Here is a 27,005-nt window from a genome sequence, read left to right on the forward strand (position 1 = left end):
ATCATTAGATACTTATGATTATCATAATGGAAAATTAATTGCAATATTTTAATAAACGAGGTAATCGTTAAGATAAAAAATTTAAAAATTTAAAATGTAATTACGTCGCATAACAACGGTAGCACTCTGCATACCCTTCACTATCTCGATCGGTACTGCACATGCTCTACTGCTATATAGAACAATAAAATGGAAACTTGCAAATGGTTTTTAAAGTTCTCTTTGCTGGCTCTAGTTCACAGCTCTCCTTTGTCGTGAATGGGTGGTGATCACGAGTTTATTGTTGAACGCTAATGGTTCGTTTGATACTTTTTGTTATAACCTGGACTCGGTAAGCTATACAGAGGATGGTAATTTACCTTACAACTAGCGATGTCCGCAATTTTATTCTTACACCAACTGCGGTTAACCCTTTCGCTTCCAAGATCTCATTGGTAATTCTCTTTACCGTCAGTCACACAATTCTTGTGATGCTAGTTCTGAGAATTTGGTATTGAATCAACGAACAATTCCCCTAATGATATTTTCCTTTATTCTCATCACTTATCTGCTTGATACTGTACAAGTATTGTAAGGAGAAATTCTTTCTTGGTCACTTATGGGAGTTTAAGGGTTAACGAGTCCCATAGTATCTGAAGTTAGATATACTAAATGAAGCTTCCCATGAAAACTGGCATGGTGTCCTCCAGCGCTATAAAAGGCTCGTTTTGAGTTGTTTCTTTGGTATTTGTCTTCTCTGAGCTCGTTTTCTCGCCCTCTAACATAGTCAGATCGACAGTCCCAGTACAGCGAGCTACTCTAGATCTAGAAGAAATAATTGGTAAGGACTGGGACTTGCAAGCGACAGATCGGCTCATTCTGATGTTGGCTGCCCCAAGACCTTTTTCAGCGTCGCTTGCAGACTTGTTAACTCGTATCCTCTGTCTATAAGGGATATCTTGCCTTGCACTTCTTCTCCTGGAGCGCTTGGACTGAGGTTGCGCGGCCGCCTCCATTTCTCTTAAGGTTGCATTCAGGAGGCGAACGAAAATAGAATCAAGATGGTCTGATCTTGGTTTTGAGAGTAACTCACACAATCTCCTTATTGCAGTTATCAAACCACGGGAAGGGTTTTGAAGACCTTTCGCGAGGCCAAAATTAAAGCCTTGAAATGCGTTGCATGAGTTGGAAGACGGAATGTAAACATGTGGCGGTTGGCATGAACCATGAGACCAGTAAGACTGGTAAGGGCTGTCATTAAAGTGAGGAGATGATCCTGTTGAAGGTGGTTCTGTTGCCATATCTGGCCCAAAAAAATCCATTTCAGCATCAAGGACATCAAAGACATCATCTAGACTAGGTGCATCATCTATGCTTGGTATTGGTAACTCAAAATCAATGCTTTCAAAAGACATCTTTCTGTCGATTACATCTGACACACTTGCCGGGTCGGAAGAAACTGATAATTGCCATGGCCCGTTGCAAAGTTTGTCTTCCGCATCCATTTTTAAAGTTATTTCATTTGTTATGGGTTGAGAAAGTGATGAGTTAAATGAATCACTGGTTTGAATTGAAGTATTACTGGAACTGTCTCTATTGTTATGTTTGATTTTCGAGTGGCATTCCTGCTCCCAAAGATGCCTGTAATCAGCCATTTTCAAGCAAGCTTCGCTCGTGGTTTTTTCCTCCACATTTTGTCCTACACCTTCCAAATGATTGTAACGCGATTGACAATTCACTCCAGCAGCGTTAAAAACGATTCTCTTTTGCTGTGGATAATGTTCATTTTCTGATTTCATTTTGATTTCTTTCCTTTTCTGCAATGAGAACACACAGACGTAATTATTTCATGCCTAAATCTTTAAAAGATCTGTATGCACAGATATGTTTGCCACAGCGTTGCCAATTTACGTAGCGCAGCGAATCCTCTGTCAGGCTCACTCATTGGAAATAAACATACAAACCAAAAGAGCTTATACTCACAAACCCTAAACATACTTATCAAAAACTTTTCCCACATATGAACGATCAGTTTTGCCTGTCCCGAACAGGACAAATATTTTGTACCATCCTTGAAGTGCAGAGTTTGCAATACGAAGAGGAGTTGGCTTTGATTAGTTCTGATTATACTCGCTCGATTGCTAAAAAGTTTATACCTAAAAGCGTGATCCATTGACAGTGAGATCCGATGGCTTGACGGGAAACGTTCACACAGATACATAATCAGTGATTTCCTTATTCGTTATTTATATTGATTATTTTTCATTAATAATCCTTTTTCTTTTTCAGGAAAGCTTAGATAGCTTCCATCATTCACCACGTGCAACGTACATGTGACCCATAAAGCCAGGTCTCATCGATCGCGGTAAAAGCTTGTTAGGTGTCAACATCTTGGCAATCGCGTGCATAATGTAAAGTTGATTGGGAAAAGAAATTTCCGTTCATCAATCAGGCAAGTATTTTAAAGATGTTATCAAATAATTAAAAATTGGTGCGTGACCAACCCTCTCTGGTGTGCGTCTGACCTTCCTTCCTTCCTTCCGGGTGAACCCATTAAAAAGACCGCGCTAAAGCTTTGGGTTTTAATCATTCAAATGAGCTTTTACTTCTCTTTTATGAATTTAACCTGTGTTGCAATAATCATGTAAGATCGCCCAGAGGTTATGTGCAGTTTTTTTCCTGGTGTTTAAGATCATCTCAATAAGTAGAGCTGTTCATGCGATCAGCTTCGTTAAAGAGGCTAGTTTATTAAATTTAAAGAAACATTAGGCTCGATGCGTACTGTATGTTTTCGTCTTCTGTTAATCAAAAGCGTCAGTGACATCTTATAACCTAAAAATTTAAACGTAAATGCAACAAAAATTCATTTACATAAATTTACTTGTGTTAGCCATAAAGTAAAGATTTTAAATTTAGTTGTCTTTCGTGCTTATTTCCGTCCAAAGGAAACAAAACCGACAGTTTTAAAATATTGTCCATCACGAAGCGTACTGGCCTAACATCGTGTTTTGCACCCCCTGTAGAGAGCAAGATTTGGAACTTGTTCGAAGGATTGCTTAATCTTTGTGCCATATCGCGCCCGTGGTAAGGTGGCAGAAGCACGGACTTGTCAAATATCAAAATATCTGGCATGAATGACTTAAAAAAAAGAGTTGGTTGCGAAAAAGTTTGAACCATCAATTCACAGAGAAACAGCTGCATCGTTTACATTTTGAAGGAAACTGTCTACCCATTACCCTTTTCGGCCATGGTCTTAGTTTAGGAAGCCATGATGGCAAAATTCCCGACCAGTCTTAAGTTCTGCATATTCGCCGACGTTTTAATTTTTTTTCCGTCATCGTCTATTCTTTTAACATGATTCATAAGACTTTTGAAAGAAACGAAACAACACTGGAATACACATATGGACATGTGAAAGAATTTGTTCGTCCAAAGAAGAAACATTACTGGACATGGACCAAAACCTTATTCGATGACTATCTATTATGTACCGACTACTTCGATCAAAAGCCTGAGCAGCTGCGAACGTTGACTTGACTCGCAGAATCCTTATCAAAGTTTGAGGAGTTGGCCAGGAATTCATGACCTTGTTATCTTATTAAAGAGCCGGGGACGTCATTTTATTTGAGCCTATTTACGGTAGAAACTGTCAAGGATTTTGGACGATGGAAAATCGAGATGGATGTATACTCTGGTCTTGTGGTGAACTTCGTCGAGGCGAAGGGTGTTCACTCAATTACTTTCTAATTTTTTCCAGTTCTAAAGCCTTATGCTAGATGTGATACATCCGACTTGCTCAGGTAAGAGTCAATGTATGTAGCAACGCACTTTGAAGCACGCACATTGTCAGGCGGTTGATCAGTTTCAGAAAGCCTTGTTGTTTTCGAGCCACCTAGCATCATCAGCCACGACATCACCAGCCCTCGTTAATTCTCAAGCCTCAAAACTTTGCCAATTTAACACCCTATCAGCAACCAAGACTCATGAACTTGTATGACGACTGGATTTTTCTAGGATACCCCAACTTACTATACCGAGCTTTAAAACGATTAATACAAAAATCTCCTCGCGCATTGATGTCTCTCGCAGTATGTGTGATTTTTCTATTGCAAGGCACTTGAGCAGTTAAGTTCGATTTCATACCGATCTTTGCTTCCTTAGCTCAGTGTTGCTTATGTACAAGTGTACTTTAACCTACAAAGCTCATGCTTTGTGGAGAATCATTTTACCTGATACCGTTACAAAGATCGAATGAGAAACTTCTCGATGGCTAATTCGAATCACAAATCGAAATCGATCTATATTAGTTTTCTACCGTGCTTGGAAGTCAGTAAGTGCTTCGTTATACGCAGTCAGTGTTCAGCTATACTAACACTGGGTGAAAGATCATGGAAGAGTCTTCGTAGTATATAAGACACTGTTCTAGATACAATCTGATACAGGTTTAGCTTTATCTCGCTTGAGAGGTAATGGACAGTGATGTCGTAATAATTATTGTACACTTGTTAGTGTTAAATATTTTGTTATAACTAGTATTCCCGGCCAATAACGTAGGGCTTAGCTCTGAGTATGAATTGTACGGACATCATTTCTTAAGTGTATAAAGAGGTGCATGTCTTGGTAGACCTTAGTTCCTTTCACTGGTGGGTAGCACATCAACAACGTTATTCTGTAGGACAAGTCAGTCGCAACATTTACTTGCCACAAGTTCTTATCGGTTGCAGGGTAAATATGAATTTTGTTTGAGAATACTATGACTGAGAAATACGAGCACATACGAGAAGTTCTGCCTAGCAAGCTGTGAGGTGTTAACGTTTAATTTCGCACGCTTCGATATTGCTGCGTCACTGCTTAAACAATTGTTTTTTTTATTTTGAGGTTTCATAATTGGCTTTCAGTCATTTTTAAAAGAAATACACATGAAGTTGATCCAATTCCGGACGGTTGCATCTACGTTTTAAGTCAATAAAGCTATTTACTCTTTGGAAGATCAAATCTGGGACAAAAGTAGAGTCAATTCGTGTGTGAAAGTTATTCATCGATCAACTGCATTCCTGATGCACGACTAAGGACTACAAAAAAACCCCCCAGTAAAATTACTTGTTTAAAAAAACTTCAGGAAAACAATTAAGTTAAGAATTCATTCACCTCAGCGCTTTTACCGAAGGGGTCAAAATAACAGAAGAATATCGTTAAAAACCTGTTTTGGTGACCATTTTGAAACGTCTCTTTTAAATAACTCTTCGGCTTTGAATTGCAATGCACTATACTCTAGGAGCTTAATTTCTGGAAGTAAAGTGACTCACCGAACTGACAATAATATAAAATAATTACGTTCCACACGAGGCCTAAATTATCCGCAAGTTACGACTGCACATTTTGCATTTGAAGATGTATCTGCTCAAGATAAAGTGTAAACTCTCCGTCTTTTAAGTTTATAAAGGAAAGTATCCAATTGTTTATATATATATATATATATATATATACATACATAAATGTTATTTATATAATTTAACTTCTTTTTGTTTTTCTTCTTGTTATTATAGAGAAGATTATCATAGTAGCACAATTTAGAACAGTATCTTAGTAGAATTAAAGCCTTTTTGTGGTTGAATCCTAATCTAATCTGCTCCAATTTAACGTCCAAACAGTTTGTACCATCTTTCGGAGATAAATAGCGCAAATGTGAAAACTGATAAATATTTTCTAAAAGTGATACAATTACAACGCACATCAACAGATCATCAGTAAACTAACAAACATACTAGCAATTAAGTCCTAAGTGTATAGAGTTGGAAAGTTTCTGACCAACCTGTAGACACGTGATTAACAACTGGCCAAAAGGGAAAACGTCGTAGAAGCAAAACCTCTCTAGATTCCTCTTTTTACACTTGTCTCTATATTAAAGGTAATTTATCCCCGGTCGATAACGAAAATTCTGGGCACAATGACGTTGTTTTGTTACAATGATAAAACCGCCCCCGTACTGATCAATAAGTTCGTTTGAAACATTGTGAAACCGCAACAAAGACTCGTTAGTGTTTCCGAGTTTACTTTAAAGCACTTCCACATGGCTACGCATTTTCAATCAAAAACAAAGCTCGTTGCCATAACGTGACGCATTTCCTTCCATGAGCTTTTGAATACATAAGTCATAGCATGTAACTTTTGTTTCTAGTTTCCGAAATGATACAAAAATATCGTAATTTACATGGTTTCCCAAGCAGCACCGGGCTAAGTTGACCTTAGTGAAAGGAATTATCCATGCCCTATAAACTCTAACGGTGCACCTGTTATTTCCTCCTCTTTATTAATTACTTGAGAGCTGGATCTCCAGAATTAAACATTATTTTTCTTTTGCTATTTTAGAATTGGTATCTTTTTTTTCTCAACCAATTTCATCGCATTGGAACAATCAGAGGCAGCAGAAAACAGGATGACTGCAGCCGAATGGGAATTGAAGCTGCTCTCTAATCAGCTCTCACACATACAAATACCAGCTTTTGGTCTTCCATGGATGCTCAAGCTTACTGAAATGTCGAATTGACCGATGAATCTACTTCTCAAATCGAAAAATGACTTCCAATAAAGTGTTTTGTGGGTCATCTATTCCTGACTTTATGATTGGCTCACTCGGACGGTTTAGATTATTTGAGTTAAGAAAGCTACATAAATTTCCAAGTCGAACCGTTCAACTTCCCCTCGGCGACTCTTGCCTTACATCCTTAAGCATAGTTTATTTTCGTGGCAAACTTGAAAATTAGTTGAGCTTTTGATTACTTAGAAATTAATGATCAAGCCTCTCTTTAAGAAACGATTCAAAACTTTAATTCAACGGATGTATTGAGCAATCAAGCAGTTTTCGGTGTTGCTGAGCTCAGTTTGACGTCGCTAATAGCTGTTTTGTTTTTGATTCACAAATGGCCTCAGGGTTTTCATCTGCACGCCACCGATATGCGAGAAATGCGCACCGACCGTTAAATCGTTGTATCGTATTATAATCCGGAAACCACCCCCGCTTATAACCGTCACGCACTAGAGGGCAAGTCTTCTGGTGTAAGGCTGCGAGTTGCCTGAAAAAAAATGGCATCTTGATCATACTTCCTAGGATTGAGACTACAGTCCGGGGGAGAACGCGGGAGGGGGGGGGGGATAAATGAAGAGAGTTCGATGATACAACCTTCTTTATCTCAAGCAACGTGTACCGACACCCACGCACGCATGCACAGTTCATCAAAGTGTATAATTACCAAGCACTATCAAAATACCCTAAGGCAAAAAATCGACCTGAATTACACGACTCATTAAATATTCATACAACTGGTCAAAACAAGAGTCGATCGTATTTTTGCGCTTCTGTTTAAAAGATGGGTATTATGATAAAGATGACAAGTTTAGTCTTCCAGGGTTTCCTTGTCTCACTAATATCAAACTTTAAGGAGAGTATGGAGAGTCACCCATCCGATCCCAGCGTGTTTAATACCGACTGGGTGGAGTGTTCCTGTCTCGATAGGTTTTGTCATTTAAATTTTCAAGTGAACGATTTCAAGTGTTTTTCTTCTAGATGCCTGGTATGCCTCGTGGACGGAGTTCGATTTAGAGATTGTTATTATCGGTGAAATAACTTATGGCCATTAATTCTTACGATAACTATGACAATGAATTATTAAACTAATAATACAGACAGAGACTGAAAAATTGCAGAATATTCAATAATGTTTAGATTTCTATTAAACAATAATATCAACAATGATAATTAAAGTTAGGATAACAGAGTAACATTTTTGACTAATTTTTATTAAGCCTCTGAAAGTTTATTGTTTTTACAAAGCTGGCCAACGAAAGCACAAAAACTCGTAGTAGAAAATTCGGCAATTCAGATAAATTTTACGCTGAGACATCCATGTAGTGTATTGTTCGTATAACGTGGGAAGATTGCTCAATAATTCAAAGAACGTCAGTTAGGATACCATTAGCGCAGAACCAGTAGGAAATTAACAATAATAAGCTAGGTTATTAAAAAAGACATTCTCGAAAATAAAAGTAAGTGTCGTAAGTTACAGCTTAGTTAATTCACATAAGTCACATCGCATTTCTGAAGCTACGTTATACCGTTATACCACTATTTCATCGGAATTAATTATGGAGCATTACACTGCCAATGTCCTTCGTAAGAATACAGTATTTTTGCGCCTTTGTCGGCTTGGGGTCTGGATATTGCGAGGGTTCGCTCCAAGTCTCTGTTTCCGTTGTATTTGTTGTTTCAGTGAAATCTACTTCCGCTAATCCACTTGTAATAATGAATAAGTTTTTTCGGCTTAGGTTTAAGTATAACAAACGTCTGCTCGCAAACAGCAACTGTCATGACTGATATAAGGTTGATAAGTTTTTGTTCTTCTGTTTTTTATTTTTTTATTTTTTTTTTATCTCAATCCCTGAAACCTTTAACTGACAGTTAACTTGCAACTTTTTATCATTTTCTTAATTAAGTCTTGGTTTTTCATATAGGACTTGTACAAGCGTGGGTGTTTATTTGTACGTTTGAACGTCTTCTCTTTTTTTACATCGGTATCGGTAACATGCTATGAAATTAACTGAAACCGTCTCAACTTTTTGGGTTTGCTTATGTGGTAAACCATATACTAAACTAGACGCAAAGTAAAAGTTTTAGAAAGTGTTTACTGAAGAAATACGATTATCACGTTTGAACTTCATCTTCACCCGACCGTAATGAAGCAAATATACTGTTTTTTCCGCAGTTTTTGGCATGTCTCATGCGTGGGTGCGAATTGATTTTATAAAGAGTAAAAAAACGAGTTTTAGGTGTATGTAGTCTCGTGGCGTGGGCAATGATATGTTGAAGATACATTTCCCGTTTTTTGAGGTGGAACTTGTTACAGTGTTATTGATTCTTCGTGTTTTTTTTTCCGCTTTTGTAAGAGATTTTTATAGAAGGATTATAAGAATTAAAAGTTTACAGGTGGGTTGTCGAGGAGTTCTACAGTGCTATTATGAATATTTGTTATTCATAACCTTAGCCTATATACAGTTTATCAAGCGCCACATGTAGGTTTTCAAAGCAGACAGGCTTACGAATTAAAACACGTCACAGATATTGTGTTACAAGTTGAACTTCGTTACTTTCGGTTATATCACTCTGAGTCGAGAGGTACTTCGGAAGTGCTCGGGCCGTTGTCGTCGTGGCCCCACGAGTTCTGCTTACGTAGGTATTTTCATAGACAAACCCTTTTGTTAATTTTCCATGAATTAGTATTTTTCGAAATGTTTTCAAGTGCTCGGAAATAGTCGTAAGTTCCCCGAGATCTGCCCACGTAAATGTTACCGCGAAACATTTACGCAACGACATGACGCAAGTAACACGAAGAGCAAAGCAAATCCCGGCTTTCGGGAGTCTTCGGTAGCACTCGGCTTCTGTCGGCTGCTTCCGGTTTTTAGCTTCATTAGAACTTCATGATGATAATCGATCGCTTATTGATGATGATTGATCGCGTGAAATTTGAAAACGCGTTTTGTTCTCCATGTTTAAAAAAATACACTTTAAAAGCGTTTAAGTCTAATTAGGTGTATTCATTAGATCATAACGTGCGCTGGTTTTTTTCAATCAAGTCAGATCTATTTGTCACGTCACGCAATTCGAATTTGCATATAATATTGCACACCGAAAAAACTTGATGTCACTCAACGGACTTGAAATTCCCCATGGATTTGGAATTTTTTCCCTCTTTGATACATCAAACAAGAAACAAATATTTCGTATTTGGATTTTACACGGCTGGGTTAGTTCAGGGAGGATCATTGTTGAATTCTTGACGTTCCGAAGGGTCACCAAGTTCTAGCTATTTTTAAACATATTTTTCCTTGTTTGTTTAGAGAATTGGTGTTTACATTTGGTTTCTGCTTTTCCTAATTGATTTATGAAACGCAACTGGATGCCCTATAACTGCTTAAGTTAAGTTTGGTTTGCTTATTTCCTATTGAACACAATATTGTTCTATCTTCCTCTTTCTTTGGAAACCACGGCAAAGTAATTTGCATGAACCGATTTTTCTCGAAGCTCCACTTCACAATATCTTAAGGCGTCGGCACCGTTCGGGATTCTCCTTCGTAAAGGCTCGTCATTACGTTCTAGAAAGTTCAAAATATAATTTGTAAAATCGTTTATTATAAAGGCGGTAAATTCAACGGAGTAAGCTCAGAGTAGGCGGTTCTATCATGTGCTTGTGGTCTCCGTAGTCTTTAAACTTTATCAGGAGTACGCGCATCAGAAATAGAGACATTTTCAAACACGAAGACACGAGGTAATTAATATTCTATTTTACATTGCGTCAATGTAGGCTACTACGCGGTCAACTGTCCTCGTCCTTTTCAGTCAAGAGAGGCGATGGGAATGGTTTTGCGGAGAGCAGATCTTGTTTTTTTACTCAAAAGTGTTAACGTGTGATCAGTGTTTAGTTATCAATGTTAACGTCATCGAACTTTGGTTGGATAGGAACTATGTTTATTAGAAACATGTCAAGTAGAAGGTTCGATTCCTCTTCTCCTTCTTTCGGCTGATTCAGCATGTTCCTTTTCCTGCATTACTCTTGTCGTTTCCCACTCGTTTGATTAACTTCGACCGCATGTAATTGATCTTCTGGCTTGTAAAACATATTTATAAGACACAATTTGTTAAGGTCTTTGCACTATAAACGGAAACAATTCCAAAAGTTTTGACGAACTTGCTTTCGTAAAACATGGACTATAACTTGTGTCTAAACATGCAATTTGGAACAGATCATAAAATAGAATTTAGATTAACATGAGCACAATTTGCTGGAGGCAAAATTGATTGTATAGATTTGACCATAATAGGTCGCTTGTGGTTGTTAATGGAAGAGGTGACCACGACAACCTTTCTTCCCTCTTTTTTTACAGTCATATCGTAAGTCAGAATAAATTAATTAATGAAAGTGCAGAAAATGATCCAGTTTTTTTCGTGAACAAACTGTTTTGCATTCTCTTTCACAAATAAGTTCGCTCGATTGTGTGGCCCCTCTGTGAAATTATTTTGAACTTCCTTTCATCATTTACATAATAATTAAACAATATACCTCCATGTTTCTCTCGCACTGTTAATCAACTGCGAAAATTGAAAGCAATCAGCTCGGTTCGTAAACATGAACGTGCTTTTGCACTCGTGGCATGGAGACGATTGTACTATTTAAACCTTTACACCCTAACATCAGTATCCATACTCTCACCACTGTTCCCTTTACATTTCCTAAGGTGCTGACAAGGAGAATTGGCGAGCAATTCAGAGCCTCTTTTGTTGACGATAATTTACTTAATTCTCGTGACTTAATGTGTGATTCAGGACTGATATTGTAAGGAGAAACTAGATGCTGGTCACTCTCTTAGCAATTAAGGGGCTAAAGTTCATACGGATATTCCTCCTTATGGTATTTTTGTTTTTTTGCTATAGATATTTCACCAACATAAACCGACTTCAATACCCTTCCGAGGTTATGCAGCATACACTAACGTTTCAAAAGAGCTTTGATAATGCTTTTCATGGAAAGAATTGTTCAGACACTCTGTGTGTTCTGCCACAATGCGTGAACTTTAAGCTGCAAACTAGGCATATCAATACACTTCAAAAAGACAAACAAAGAAATTGCACCAGCAGGGACATGGCTCCTTCGGACGTAGCTGTGAACATCCGAAAGAATAATGATGGAGACAAGCTGATGTCCCTGAATCAAGCCATTCTGGACCACGATGCAGAAAAACAGCTGCTAGATGACATTCAGGAGTTTGAGAGGATCCTTGAGGGACAGATGGCTGACTTTGGACCTCATCCTGGTTTTAACCGAGATTTTTATAAGATTGATCAGCAGAACTCTTCGCCATCTTACACCGCTCGAGAGGATTGTCAGGTTTCCACACAGACACACCCGCTGCCCTCTTACTCTTCAAAAGACGATGTTCAGTTTCTTCGACAGATACCAGCCGAGGAGGCAAGAAAACACCAACGAGAGCCCCCTGAGTACGACACCTTATTTGATAGGGGAGGTGCTACTCTCAAAGAGCCCTCTAATCCCAAAATGATACATAGTACAGAATCTAATCAAGACCCTATCTTTCTTAATTATTATGAACAGTTTACGTCAACAGATGAATCTGCTCACCGGCCTATGAAAGAATCCCAAGGAAGGAGTACTGCCAAACGGACTCGGACAGATCCCGAGACGATTACCTTGCCCGTATCAACTACTAACGTGGAAACTGGGCACATCCTGGGCACAACAGAACAACTTACTTGTATGCAGCGCAAACCATCCCAAAGGGTATTTGGAATCCTTTCGCAGATATTACATATGTTTGAAAAACCCAGGTCAGCAGAAGTTGAAGCAATTTTCGTTCACGTCCTTCAAAAGGCACTCAGAGACATACAAAGTGCAGTCAAGCGGGATAGCATTAAGTTTGTCTACTTTAGACCTAGAACCAGCTTTTAATTACTAAAAAGTTCTATATTGATTGGGTTATGTACATTGAATCAACGCAGTTTGACTTGCATCTTTAACGATGGCTTTAGACACTTGGCCCATATTTCAGTGTTTTTCTCGATCAGTTGCTTGTCACAGGATCATGGTCTCAATTTAAGGGTAATACCCTTTTATCTTGGTCAGGAAAACACAATTTTATTAATTGATTGACTCACTTTGATCGGTGAGGGGGGGGGGGAGCTCAAGGAAGAGTAGGAATGACTGTAACCCCCTCCCTCAAACAAAAATTTTAGGGGGCAAGGAAAAGCCCCCGCAAAAGTTTCTAAGCAGGAATTGCTGAACGTATTAAATTTGTTATATATCACAGGCTGCCAATGCTGGTTGAAAACGAAGATCTTTTGTTTGCTTCAAATAAATCTTTATCGTCCGTCAGGTTAGGTTTACGTAGTGACAATGTGGAAATGATCTAGGCTTTAGAGACCAGTGTTGTTCTTCCTCATTTAGATTTTTTATTCTAGGTTTTTCGACTGTAGCAGGTCGATTTTAGCTGTGTACAGTATCTGGAAGATTTTTTTCTGTCGGTGAGGACCTTAGCGCCAATGGACTTAACAATTTTTAATCGGGAATTAACGATCCTTTTATTTCATTCATTAATAAAGTTGACTTTTCTCGTCAGTAAAGGGCTATTGTGTTTATATGATAAACAAAATTATACATGGTTGCTTGTAGATATGAAATTTCTCTTCTCGTGTTCAACTCGACAACTCGACAACCCGAGTTGAACACTCGAAGAGAAATTTCATATCTACAAGCACCCATGTATTATTTTCTATTTATCATAGAAGTGATCTACGTGACATCTATACGTCGAACTAACTCAGCCAAAACATATTCCCCTTCCTTTAAGTTATGTAACGTATTTAGAAAAATAATTGAATAACAATTGAACAATAAAGTTCCAAACGAAGCCAAATTTGGCAAATTGCACGGTAGGAAGCAGCGTGAATATTTCGTGAGCAGAATAATTGAACAGTTAACGTTTCAGTAAGCATACACATTTATTTAGTGGGAAGGGAAGCATTACGCGTTATTTAGCTGAATGAACGGCGTTTCAAGCGTTAGCGACCCATGTTGAGCCTTTGCGATGTCTCTCTGCTGCCGCATTCTCGCTGGCGATGGAAAAGGGCAAAAGCGGAAATCGTCCAAGATATGCAAGATGCACGAGTTGCATGAAGAGATTATTTTGAAACAATCTTATGCATTTTTTTTGGTGAACTAAAAATAACATTTCCCGGGCACGTAACTCAGCTGGAGATAGATGCGTCTACTGTGAGGCATTGTACAATTTTTTTAGCTAGCTTTGAAATCATTTTTTTATAGTTGTTAGTAGTTTCAGCCCTTGTCAATTTTTAGCAGCAAACGGGGAGGTGGTCAACAACATAGCAGTCAAACGATCCATTTCACGCAGTGGTCCATTTCACGCAGTGACACACTCGGCTGCGCCTTGGGAGCTCAGTGCTTTTTAGTTCTTAACACATTTTGCGAAATCTGCGATCTATCACAAAACAGATGCACGGAAAGATAGAATCCATTTGTTACTTATCTACTTGTTACTACTGAGCATTTTCAAGTGAAAAAGGATATTGCTTTTACTTCGTAAAAATCGTTGATTTTAGGTGCACACGGTAGATACATCTTTAATCTTCAAAAAGCCATGCGTTTATTTAGAAGTAAGCACTTCTAAAATTCAGAAAAGTGAGTTTTACAAAGCCTAGTGGACCAATTTTGGCCCCTTCTTCTCTAATTTAGAGCTCTTGAAAGCCGATCATGACATCTTATTTTTTGTTAAAATAATCAGAGCAAGTACTTTAATCCAAGCAAGTACTTTACAACGCATGTAAAACGTGGACGTCATCTCCTCATTAGGATGTAAGCAGGAAGCGTAAGCACTAAGCGTATCGTATACTGTCATGATAACTTTCCGATTGCTCCAGACTGCATAATATAGTAGATTTCCATAAAAGTTCCACGGACTAAGAAGCTTAATGTGGTATTATTCACCGCCCTTGACAGCTAACTGCTACCATTAAAACATCGCTTCACGCAAGAAATTTTATACCTGAATGACATTCAGCGCAGGTCAAATGGTAAAATCAGATCCAAAGTTGTGCCAAAATTATGAATCGTGCCAAAAATATAAATCGCCAGTGATAAAAGTCAATCGTTCATGGTAGCAACAAATCTTAACTTAAAATCAATTTAGGTGACGTTCTAGAATGGTCCATATCAAACTCATGGGGTACAAATAGTCTTAACATGAATGTGGTGACCACGCCCACTTCAACACCCCACTCAAATCGAGTGTAATTTTCGAATGTTTTACCATCGTGCGGATTCTCTACGGAAAAAGCACTCAATGTACCTCTGAAATATTAAACCATAATATTGTGGCTTTCTATTTCGCTAATTTTCTAACTTGAAGGTAAAGTTTTTCCCTCGTCATTTTTACCTTTTCTCCCAGTGGTTGCGTGAAATTAACAAGGCGTTTTTGATCAAAAAACGACCGAGCGAAGGGTCTCGGGCGATATCTCTTTTACGCAGGCGCAAATTAAAAATGTACCGCCAGAATCAAAAAGAGGAACAAATTTCCTTTGTTTTGATATGTAAAGTGTCGAACAAAAAGCAGATTTACCCTCGTCAAATGGCGTTTCAAAACAGCTGTATCTTCCTCCTTTTGATTTTTTCCTGTTTTGTAAGCGTGAAGGCAGTAGGAGAGGGATCGGGAAACTCAGAAAGCGCTTCGGGAATTAATCTGCCATCGTTTATTTACGAGATAAACAAGTAAGATTTGTGAAGTTCGTTGAATTATGAAGTCTAAATAAATGCCTTTTTAAAGCTTGTTTGCTGGATTTTTCGTAAACTTCCCTTATTAATTTTTCGTTTCAGCTTACTAATCTATACTATTTCAAAGTAATGTAAAGACGAAGACGGAGAACCATGAGTCGTTCCTTTCAACAATCGTAAACAAAGTGTTTGAGCAATCAGATGTAATAATCAATAGCGGCATATCAGAAGTCTTCAGAAAGAAAGTATTCTGTCTTCAGAAAGCTGTCAAGAAAGCTAGTAATCGTGGCGGAAGGTAACTAAATGCACTTCTTAGCAAGTTGGAAACTGGCCCTTGGTATCGATTTAATATCATATCGATCTCAATATCATACAGTTTTGTATCTTTCTTCCGTGGATTCGCCTTTCTAACGAGGGTGTATGTTGAGTATTCATTGCAAAATGGCTTTATTTTTTTTATTTCCCTCTTTGGCCTGTCCGCCATTTTGACAATTCGTAACGGAAAGCATGTGCATTACGTGGGGTTAGTGGTTGCGTACACCTGGAACCGAGAAAAACAAATGTTCGTCGCACTGGGGAAAGAGTTTGATATGATCGTTGGTGTTGAACCTCAGTCCCTTGTGTTGATGTACTAAACGCCGTTGTAAGACTCCAATTGAAATCGCTAATTAAATATCGCTGATGTTCTGTGGAAGGTCAATAGCGCCAATGTCAGTCGTTGTTTTTAGTATCCTGATCAATATTGTTTTGGAATAATAGTGAAATATCAAATCCCTTATTCAACGGTTTGGCATACAATTCTGGCGTAAATTATGCTCAATGCTCGAACGTTCCTTCGCAAAAAAAATATATTTTGTCGAATGTCAAAAATATTTTGGGATTGTCCCTTGTCGCCTCCCGTATAGATGGGTAAAGAGGGAAACTTTGTCCGCAATTAACGCCGGATATTATAGTGTAAGGGATTTTGCGGACACTTATTATACAAAAACGCCGGCTTCTTTGAAGTTTGAAAGAGTCAGACAAAATTTTGACAAGTGAAAATATCCCAGTCGCATTTTTTCGCTTTATGACTTCATTTTCCAGTTGCTGTTCTTTTTTTTGTTTTGTTTTGTTTTATTTTTGGCGTCTTATCATGTTTTTCTATTATTTTAAGATTTCGTAATATTTTAGGGAGGTAAAACGGGTGAATAGATTATGAGACTCCATACAAAGCTGAGTGGGAGGGGAAGCGACTGAAGGCGTTATCATGTAACAGAAAATAAACAAAAGATAAAAACTAAAACGCCCTAGAAAAACAAAAATCTGATGAAAGTTGCTTTTTATTAACTTATTAGGGCAGAGTAAAGGTGGGGAAAATTAGTCCATCATCAACATTTGCAGATTCCCTCCATTTTCACCTCTTATATACAGTTTACGTTTGTCATTCTTTCGGGTTAATCATATTGGGAAAACGTTCATGTTTTGGTGAAAAGTTTTTGCTTATTTTTGCCGATCTTCCTCTGCGCTTACTAATGGTAAAACATATCCTCAAATTGTGTTTCTATGCCTCCCAATTAAAAATCAGTTCGATTCGTCTGGCAGCTATCCATCTCAACTGCGTGGCTTGAACTTGGCGGATAACAATAATACGACCTCATCAAGCAGCGAAATGCCACAAACGAAAGGGTAGGCGGGACTACAAGTTCCACAAGTTCCGTAGAGTACAGCACTGATCTTATATTGAATGATGTGATCTTTTTGTTCTTGATCAACAGGTCGTAAAATTCAACTTGATAAAAGAAGGAAACGAAATCATTTCTCAGTGCGAAGGACAGAAAATAATCAGAAGTAAAACGATAGTTTAATACGGATAGATAAACAATATGTTCGATTTCTTAAAATAGTTTCATCTCTCGAGGAAGAGCTCTACGATTTAATCCCTACCCTTTTGAAGGGGAATTATCACAATACTCGTAAAAAAGTATTGGCACTTACGCAAATGTGTACATATTTGGTGTCAAGAGACGTTTTATTTTGAAAACTTGAGCTATAATGATAAACACATTTAGGAAATAAAAGAGTAAAGAAGCAAAGTAGTGGAAAAGAGGTGTGTTTCGAACTTCACTGTATAAACCGTCGGTTAGTTTTGATATTTTTTTATCTACTGTAACTAAAAGTCTGTTGACACCGATCCCAGTCGCATTGGAAACGATGAGCCGCTCAAAATCAACAGGAAGTCGTTCAATAAGTGACACTGTTTGTCACACAAGACATGTGCTGATTCAACAATTACGTCACATTACTGACCTTTCTAGAAAACTGTGGGTCTAGAGAATTCTATGAAAAAGTAGATATATACCATGAAACTCAGAGGGAAATTCAAAGCAAGGAGCGAGGGGGTACTGTGGTGTACCTGGAGAAAGAAGAAATAAGGTGTATTTGCTGTGCCAACGATATTTTGGGAAACTAAGGTAATTATTCTTTATATGTATGTCACAACGAATTAGGAGTCTGGTGTATTAAATAAGATTCGTTATCTCGGCGTTGCCAAAGGGGCAAAGAGTAAATGAACTCTATTCAAGTTCTGACGAAGGGCCATCGGTCTAAACGTGAGCCGTTTAGAAATTCTTTATGATGGTCAATTCACACCATCAATTTAGCTGAGAAGACCAAATTATGTCTATTCAAGCGAACTCTACGACTTCTTAAAGTCGATCTTACCCGCAGGAGAGCCCGCTGATAATAATATGTTATTTCTCAGAGACTGAAAACAAATGAACAAAATAAAAAGGCGTCAAAATTCCGATTTATTCTTGCTTAGTATTCTTGCGCAATGTTTTGTTTTCTCTAAAAACTGAAAGGGATTATTTGTGATTGACACATGTGTACTTTTGAATGAAACAACGGAGCTACGTTTGGCAAGGACTGTCACGACAAAGTTTGTTTCAAAAACAGTCAGAGAGTATTATTAACTCTCATCGGCGATTAAGTAATGTACGAAGATTTACCTCTGTTCGGTAAGTAAATGGCAAGGAAAGTAATTAAAAGGAAATTCGAATGATTTCTTTTGAAGTTGTGAGAGTTTGCTCGTTTTTTTGCTGCAATGGTGTGTGTAAATCGGGTCTTTCCTCCACAAAAACTAAATTCGAATGAGACACTTCAATTAGACACAAGGGGATTTATGCAGCTTTTTCTAATTTAATTGCTTCAGTTTCTGTTGTGCAATTTACGGTACAAATGTCCAAATTGAACAGACTTGGGAAGACTTACCGAAAGCGTATATTTATTGTAGAACTGAAAACTTCGCTCGCTCTTTTACTTCGAACAAATTGTTTGAGGGAATTCAGATATAAAATGAGTGAAAGTTTCATCGATTAATTCAATGGTGACCAAACGAATACCTTAAAGGGCATGTAAACCCAAAAATACATGTTTTTCTCATACTATGTTAAAAGTGGCGTAGAGAACGAATCTGAAATTCGTTTTGTCCAATTCGACTTATTTTAGGAGAAAATCGGCATTTTCAACTGAAATTCTATTTCCGGTAAAAACAATAGCGAGAGTCGTGACGCAAGCGGTGGAACTGAAATATTGCGCAACACATATTCCCTAGCAGAACTGGTGTGGTAGCTCGTGTAAGTAGCGGTAGTTCGAAGATGTTTTTCAGAAGATAGCGACTCGAATACCCTAAGCTTAGTATATGACGGCGATGGGGATGGTCTAGAATCTTTAGGAAAGTCTGGGCCACGTCCTTAACAATATGAGCTGCGTAGGGTTCACCGAAGCGATCCGCAAGAACACAGTGTTGACAGCGATGCGACCTCCTCGGAAACTCAGACTGGTATCTAATTTACTGTGTGATTTACTTGTATTTGATATGAAAATCCAATAAAGCAAGGGCACAATCTAAAAGAATGCAACAGAAATTTTTTAAACCCGCTGAGCTTCCGAGGGTGTTTTGTATAAAATTGTCAAAGGTGCGAGTGTGGAACTTGTCAACCAATGCCGACAACTCGTGAAAGTGTTTGTTGTACGGAAATCGGGCAATTGTGGCAAAAAGTAGAGGAGCGAGGGTCTGAAACCCAGATAAGTTGTATCACTGAGTATCCAGGTTTTTAGTCAATTTGCCTTGATTTCTGGGTGCTAGAGACGGCCTATTACACGTACAGGCAGCAGTAAGGCACAGAGAATCACACCGGAAACGAGTAAGCTAAATGTTTTCCGTTTCATCTGTTTCGTTACATTTTGAGATCGATTTGCTGGAGTTGTTTCTGTCATTGATTTAATAATACAGTACTACAGCTAGCTGTTTATAGTTCCGAATAATTTGCTTCTGGTAGGGCCTGAATTGTCGGTACAACACCAGGAAGAAAAATGACTGCTACAAACAACAGAATGTTCGAACGGCTCGACGAAATCGGCTATTTTTATTTGAACAAGTTTCACAAATTGTGCTTCAAATTTGCGTCATTTGGAAATATTTGCGTTATATGCTCAGTTTTGTTTGAATCAGTACAAAACTGGATTACACAACGCTTTACCATTATGAAAAAACTGAGTATATTGAAGCAAACTGTAAGTAAAAAAATCGTGACGAGACCGGCAAACAACGGCTGTGGAAAAGACTCCGTGTCTCACGCGATTATTAAACGAAACTTTGTGGGTTCCACCCGTGACGTCACAAGAAAGATGGCGCCATTCAAAATGGTGAATGTTTCGAATTTGGAAGAGCTTTTTCAAAGTGAAAATGGACTTTTGAGAAAAAACGAATGGCACCTTTGGTGTACTTGATATATTTACTAAACATCTATGTGAAAAGAAAATGAAGGTTTTTTGGGTTTACATGCCCTTTAAGTTTTGACTTTCTAGGTACTTTTCGTGAAGGATTGAAATTAATTACAAACGGTTTTTAGGCCACCTATCAACCAATTTAATGACACTTTTGCTTATACAAATTCATTTATAATTTCAGTTATAATTTTTTTTTTAAATTGATGTCATGCATTAAAAAAGAACTTAATCCAAAAGGAGCTCACCTGGAAAAGAAAGACCCCTTATTCCATTGATGCATATCTGATGCATTTGATGACAAGGTACAAATTTCTCGCAGTAGGAAGACTGCATTCCTGACTGGCTCACTGATATAGTATTACACAAGTGTAGCGTAAATTTCGGCTTGAGGGCACTGAAGTCACCTAATTTTCTGGAACGTGATCGCGAACGTGAGACTTCGGAATGATGACAAATATTTGTTTCTATGCACTTTGTACATACTTCTTTGACGCAGCACGTCTCATTGAATTCGCAAAAATTGCATGAAAGACAGGTATGGATGAAAGGACAGCAGGAAAAGAACTCTATTCAAGTTCCGACGAAGGGCCATTGGTCGAAACGTAAGCCGTTTAGAAATTCTTTATGATGGTCAATTCGAACTATCAATTTAGCTGAGAAGACCAAATTATGTCTATTCAAGCGAACTCTACGACTTCTTAAAGTCGATCTTACCCGCAGGAGAGCCCGCTGATAATAATATGTTGTTTCTCTGAGACTGAAAACAAATGAACAAAATAAAAAGGCGTCAAAATTCCGATTTATTCTTGCTTAGTATTCTTGCGCAATGTTTTGTTTTCTCTAAAAACTGAAAGGGATTGTTTGTGATTGACACATGTGTACTTTTGAATGAAACAACGGAGCTACGTTTGGCAAGGACTGTCACGACAAAGTTTGTTTCAAAAACAGTCAGAGAGTATTATTAACTCTCATCGGCGATTAAGTAATGTACGAAGATTTACCTCTGTTCGGTAAGTAAATGGCAAGGAAAGTAATTAAAAGGAAATTCGAATGATTTCTTTTGAAGTTGTGAGAGTTTGCTCGTTTTTTTGCTGCAATGGTGTGTGTAAATCGGGTCTTTCCTCCACAAAAACTAAATTCGAATGAGACACTTCAATTAGACACAAGGGGATTTATGCAGCTTTTTCTAATTTAATTGCTTCAGTTTCTGTTGTGCAATTTACGGTACAAATGTTCAAATTGAACAGACTTGGGAAGTCTTACCGAAAGCGTATATTTATTGTAGAACTGAAAACTTCGCTCGCTCTTTTACTTCGAACAAATTGTTTGAGGGAATTCACAGTGACTCTCTTTACCCAAGAGTATCGATATAAACTTGAAAAATGTCAAGAAACTTTACGAATAAGGGATTATTTGTGATTGACACATGTGTACTTTTGAATGAAACAACGGAGCTACGTTTGGCAAGGACTGTCACGACAAAGTTTTTTTCAAAAACAGTCAGAGAGTATTATTAACTCTCATCGACGATTGATTAATGTACGAAGATTTACCTCTGTTCGGTAAGCAAATGGCAAGGGAAGTAATTATAAGGAAATCAAATTTTTTCTTTTGAAGTTGTGAGAGTTTGCTCGTTTTTTTGCTGCAACGGTGTGTGTAAATCGGGTCTTTTCTTCACAAAAACTAAATTCGACTGAGCCGTTTAGAAATTCTTTATGATGGTCAATTCGCACTATCAATTTAGCTGATAAGACCAAATTATGTCTATTCAAGCGAACTCTACGACTTCTTAAAGTCGATCTTACCCGCAGGAAAGCCCGCTGATAATAATATGTTGTTTCTCTGAGACTGAAATCAAAGTTACAAAAAAAAAAGGCGCCATAATTCCGATTTATTCTTGCTTAGTATTCTTTTGCAATGTTTTGTTTTCTCTAAAAACTGAAAGGGATTATTTGTGATTAACACATGTGCACTTTTGAATGAAACAACGGAGCTACGTTTGGCAATTTCGCTCTGACGAAGGGCTAACGCTCGAAATGTCAGCTTTTTTACCCTTTACGGTGGCTAATTTACGTTTTCAACCCAGCTGTTAACACTAAATTACCTGCTATACTCTCCCACCGATGCAGCACCACAGTTTCTTTAGAAACTTACCCCTTTACGTTTGGCAAGGACTGTCACGACAAAGTTTTTCTCAAAAACAGTCAGAAAGTATTATTAACTCTCATCGACGATTAATTAATGTACGAAGATCATGATTTACCTCTGTTCGGTAAGTAAATGGCAAGGAAAGTAATTAAAAGGAAATTCGATTTTTTTCTTTTGAAGTTGTGAGAGTTTGCTCGTTTTTTTTGCTGCAATGGTGTGTGTAAATCGGGTCTTTCCTCCACAGAAACTAAATTCGAATGAGACACTTCAATTAGACACAAGGGGATTTATGCAGCTCTTTTTAATTTAATTGCTTCAGTTTCTGCTTTGCAATTTACGGTACAAATGTCCAAATTGAACAGACTTGGAAAGACTTACCGAAAGCGTATATTTGTTGTAGAACTGAAAACTTCGCTCGCTCTTTTACTTCGAACAAATTGTTTGAGGGAATTCACAGTGACTCTCTTTACCCAAGAGCATCGATATAAACTTGAAAAATGTCAAGAAACTTTACGAATTCGATTAGCATACCGTTCAGGGGCAGCGACAGAACCTTAATTCACGTCATGCTGAAGGAAACCGGAATTAGAGATCCGGCAGTGTGAACGGCATGCCTTTCTCAAGAATCAACCCATCCAAAATATTATTTTAGATTTGATTCCCATTTGATTCAATCTTTATTAGATTTGAGATTTCAGTAAATCAATCAACAAGAGTAACGTTTTTTTCCTGTTACAGATATTTTACGACATGAACAGACTTCCACATATGGCGCCTGTCATGCGTAATGCCCCAACATTTCGAGGGAGTCTTGACTATGATGTTCACGGAAAAAATTGTGCAGACATCTTCTGTGTCCTGCCACAATGCGTGAACTTTAAGTTGCGAACCAGGCATGTCAGCACATCTCGAAAAGACAAACCTGACAGTCAGGCCTGTGGGGCTTCGGCTGACACGACTGCGAACATCTTGCAGCTGCAGAACAGTAATAATGATAGCAATGTAGCGTCCTTAGGTCGAGCCATTCTGGATCATGATGCAGAGAAACAGCTCCTGGATGAATTAGAAGAGTATGAGAGGTTTTTGGAACGACAGGTAGCTGATATGGCCCCACAGCCTGGTTTCAGTGGTTGTTTTGGGATTGAAAAGCAGACAACCTCGTTTCCCCTTTACAACCCAAAAGAGGATTGTCAAGTTCCTCGACAGACAGATTCGTTGCACTGTTACAGCCCAAAAAGGGATGGCCAGACTCCCGGCGAGACAGCGAGAAACCATCAACCTTATTCCCGCGATTACGGCGCAAAATTTGAGGGGAGGAGATCTACCTTTATGAAACCTTCTAATTCCGCGGTTAGGCTGAATAAGGAATCTGACGAAGATCCTTTCTTTCCAAGTTTCTATGAGCAGTTTGCACCAACAGATCAATTTACTGTTCCAGTAAAAAGGTCAGGGGACATTCATGCTGCTAAACGCACGCGGAAAGATTCCTCTATGACGAAAACCATGCCAGTACCAGCCTTCATCGTGGGGAAGAAGACTGCTTGCCACTTCTCGAGCGCCTCAGAGCAATTTCTTGGCACATATTCCGACCCTAGCCGAATGGTGTTTGGAATCCTCGCGCAGATATTGCATATGTTTGAAAAACCCATGTCTGCTGAAGCTGAAACATTTTTTGTCCATGTTCTTCAAAAGGCACTCAGAGAGATACAGAATGTAAAGTCACGAGAGAGCATCAACTGAGTTTACTATAGACCCCGCAGCAAGAGTTTGTAATATGAAGTTGTAGATTACTGATATATTTTCATTGTTCTTGATGAGATTGGAGACTCCGGTTCGATCTGTACCAATGTGTCAATTTTTTTCGTTCGCGAAATCTTGAAAATATTTTTTGTAAATTGTAAAAAGTGTTGCATTAAATTATATTGAATAGATAAAAAAGCAGATTCAAGGCTATTATACTTCAAATTCAAGTTGTACAAAACTTGATATCTTAATGAAAATGTTTTTCGGTAAACAGATATTTCGGGTTTAGCTCACCAATCAAGAAATCGGTCGTTATTGATGTTATGGTTCAACGGGAAAAAGGAGACAGTGCTTCCACTAGCAATGCAAAGTAATTTGCATATCAGACATAGTTTGAAGCTACACTGGTTTGCAGATTTAATGAATGTAACCGAAGAAGTTACAATTCATAGACCCAACGTTTCGACACTCCTGTCTAGTGCCTTCATCAGGGGTGATCTAAACGCTGCAACAAGAGGTCCTTTTATATGATCACTAATTAGCGGCCTTTTTTCTGACGAGGTGTAAATAGGCGTCAGGAAGCAGACCGCCATCGTCACGATTTAAAGGAGCGTGGGCGGAGTTAATGTGCCAAGCCTCCAAACAAAGGCGCTGGTGGTAACGCCGATTAGTGGTGATAATTTTAGAATTATCCCACCCAATTGTATGGTTGGTTAGGCAAGTATGCTCTGATAAAGCTGAATTTTCCTTTTTGCAAAGAAAAACCGCTTTTTGGTGCTCTTTTAACCGTGTACCAAACTGGCGTTTGGTCTGTCCGATGTATTCGTTGTCACAGTCATTGCAAGGAATAGAATAAATGGCGTCGGTTCGTTGTTCTTTCGTGACAGGATCCTTAGGTTTGGCGAAAATATGCCCCAAAGTCTGAAAAGGTTTTTGAGCAACTTTAACGTTGTGGCTATTCAAAATTCTCTTGATGGGTTCAGTAACACCCTGTATGTAAGGAATAACAGCAAAACCAGTCGCTGGTTCCCTTTCATCAAGAGCGTTACTATTTGTAACTGGTTTTTGGCAGTTACGGAGAAAAGTTTTTGTATAGCCATTTGCCTTTAGGACATTGGAAACATATTTCCTCTCCTCAGCCTTCGAATCGAGTGATGATGGTAGACAATCAGCCCTTCTAAGTAAAGTTTTGGCTACAGACTTCTTATGGCAAATAGAATGGTGAGAATCGAAAGCGAGGTATTTGTCGGTGTGGGTGGGTTTACGGTAGACACTTGTCTCTAAATTACCCTGAACCCCTCTGGACACATTTAAATCAAGAAAGGGCAAATGTCTATCCTTTTCACGTTCAAGGGTGAATTGGATCGACGGCTCTACTGAATTCAAATGCGACAAGAGGCGCTCCGCTTCATTTCCGGATACCGCAGAAATAACATCATCGACATATCGTTTCCAGAAAAAGGGTTTAACCGGTGAAGTGGCTAAGGCCCTTTGTTCCACGTCTTCCATTACCATGTTAGCAATGACAGCAGAAACAGGCGAACCTATAGCTGTACCAAAAACTTGTTGATAGTATGTGCCGTTATATGTGAATTGCGTGGTTTTGAGGCAAAAAGACAGCAGATGAATAATATCCTCCACAGGCAAAGAAGTTCTTTGTCCTAGGGAAGCATCTTCTCTGAGTCTTTCCTCCGCAACCTTAACGGCAAGATCAACTGGGATTTTAGTGAAGAGCGAAACAACGTCGAAAGATACTAATTCTTCACAAGCGTCCAGAGTTTTATCTCTTATGAAATCCGTAAATTCGCAGGAATTTTTGACAGTGTAATCAGTATTCCCAACAACAGGCGACAAAATTCTCGCAAGATAACCAGAAATTGCATAAGTCGGAGAATTAACAAAAGAGACAATGGGTCTCAAAAGAATTCCCGGTTTATGAATTTTAGGTAAGCCATAAAAACGTGGACATAAGCCGTCACTACTGTATAACATTTTGTACGTAGAGTCACTAATTCCGCCAGCTTTTTTCAAATCAAGCAACATTTTGTTTAACTTTCTTTGAGTTTTACTGGCAGGATCAGAGTTTAAGACAGCATACGTACTCTTGTCATTGAGCAGAGACAAAGCTTTGTCGTGATATTGCTGTTTGTCCATAACCACAACACAATTACCCTTGTCAGCAGATAATACGAGCCTGTCCGGATCCTTTTTGAGAGTTATAAGCGCATTGAAAACATCCTTTTGAATGTTTTTGGGAGGAGGTTTAGCACGCCTGAGTATGCTACTTACTTCTGCTCTTACCAAATGCCTACTATCGTCGTCGAGTTGAGAGATACTCTCCTCAACAGCGGCGATAATTTCGGCGGTCGGTATTTTGCGAGGAGCAATAGCAAACTTTAGACCCTTCTCTAAACCATTCCGTTCCAGCGCGGGTAATTCCTTGGAGGAAAGGTTCATGACCCATTTATCTTTCAGAGATGAGCCTGAATTAACAGGAGACCTCTTACTGAGCAAGTGACGGAGTTTTCTGTCATGTTTCTCTCTGTGTTTTGTAAACGTCTGCAGTTCTTTCGAATTTCAAAACTCCTCGACCCAGGAAGTTTCGGAGTTGTTAATCAAAGCAGAGAGTTCACTGAGTGAACGAGAGAATAACGTACGCAACTGCAGTATGGAACTGTGACATTCATCTATTCGTAGCTTGAGAAAAGAAAAACCAGTACGGACCATGAGCTTGTATCCTTTAGCACTCCGTAAAGGAGGCCGAAATCTCAAACTCGATGGAAGCACATGGTTCTCTTTGCAACGGTGATTGAAATACAAATGACAGCGATACTTAGCAATTAGTGATCAATAAAAGGACCTCTTGTTGCAGCGTTTAGATCACCCCTGATGAAGGCACTAGACAGGAGTGTCGAAACGTTGGGTCTATGAATTGTAACTTCTTCGGTTACATTCATTAAATCTGCAAACCAGTGTAGCTTCAAACTATGTCTGATTGTCCACCTGGTTGCCGTG

General features: G+C 38.5%; 3 protein-coding genes across 5 annotated transcripts; 2 read left to right on the forward strand and 1 right to left on the reverse strand.

Annotated features, from left to right (window-relative positions):
• On the reverse strand, positions 1 to 20,509 carry LOC131794811 (uncharacterized). The gene is made up of 2 exons (XM_059112368.2): positions 20,345 to 20,509; positions 1 to 1,796 (listed from the first exon to the last, which is right to left on the reverse strand). The coding sequence occupies exon 2, from the start codon at positions 1,776 to 1,778 to the stop codon at positions 648 to 650; it is 1,131 nt and encodes a 376-aa protein (XP_058968351.2). The 5' UTR covers positions 1,779 to 1,796; positions 20,345 to 20,509; the 3' UTR covers positions 1 to 647.
• LOC131794898 (uncharacterized) lies at positions 10,510 to 13,447 on the forward strand. Its single transcript, XM_059112468.2, has 2 exons — positions 10,510 to 10,523; positions 11,462 to 13,447. The coding sequence occupies exons 1-2, from the start codon at positions 10,510 to 10,512 to the stop codon at positions 12,492 to 12,494; spliced, it is 1,047 nt and encodes a 348-aa protein (XP_058968451.2). The 3' UTR covers positions 12,495 to 13,447.
• Positions 17,617 to 24,149, forward strand: LOC131794812 (uncharacterized). 3 transcript variants are annotated; one of them, XM_059112369.2, is made up of 2 exons: positions 17,617 to 17,779; positions 22,986 to 24,149. In XM_059112369.2, exon 2 carries the CDS (start codon positions 22,998 to 23,000, stop codon positions 23,985 to 23,987), a length of 990 nt encoding a protein of 329 aa, XP_058968352.2. In that variant the 5' UTR covers positions 17,617 to 17,779; positions 22,986 to 22,997; the 3' UTR covers positions 23,988 to 24,149. The 3 variants fall into 3 exon arrangements, with proteins under 3 accessions (XP_058968352.2, XP_058968353.2, XP_066018056.1); XM_059112370.2 differs by lacking the exon at positions 17,617 to 17,779 and adding an exon at positions 20,586 to 20,701; XM_066161959.1 differs by lacking the exon at positions 17,617 to 17,779 and adding an exon at positions 21,047 to 21,109.
• Positions 24,150 to 27,005: the final 2,856 nt, after the last annotated feature.

This window comes from Pocillopora verrucosa, chromosome 14, assembly GCF_036669915.1.
Source record: "Pocillopora verrucosa isolate sample1 chromosome 14, ASM3666991v2, whole genome shotgun sequence".
Classification (NCBI taxonomy): domain Eukaryota; kingdom Metazoa; phylum Cnidaria; class Anthozoa; order Scleractinia; family Pocilloporidae; genus Pocillopora; species Pocillopora verrucosa.

Excerpts from the sequence above, each read along its gene's own strand:
- LOC131794811 (XM_059112368.2), bottom strand. The coding sequence starts at position 1,778 with ATGAAATCAGAAAATGAACATTATCCACAGCAAAAGAGAATCGTTTTT.
- LOC131794812 (XM_059112369.2), top strand. The coding sequence starts at position 22,998 with ATGAACAGACTTCCACATATGGCGCCTGTCATGCGTAATGCCCCAACA.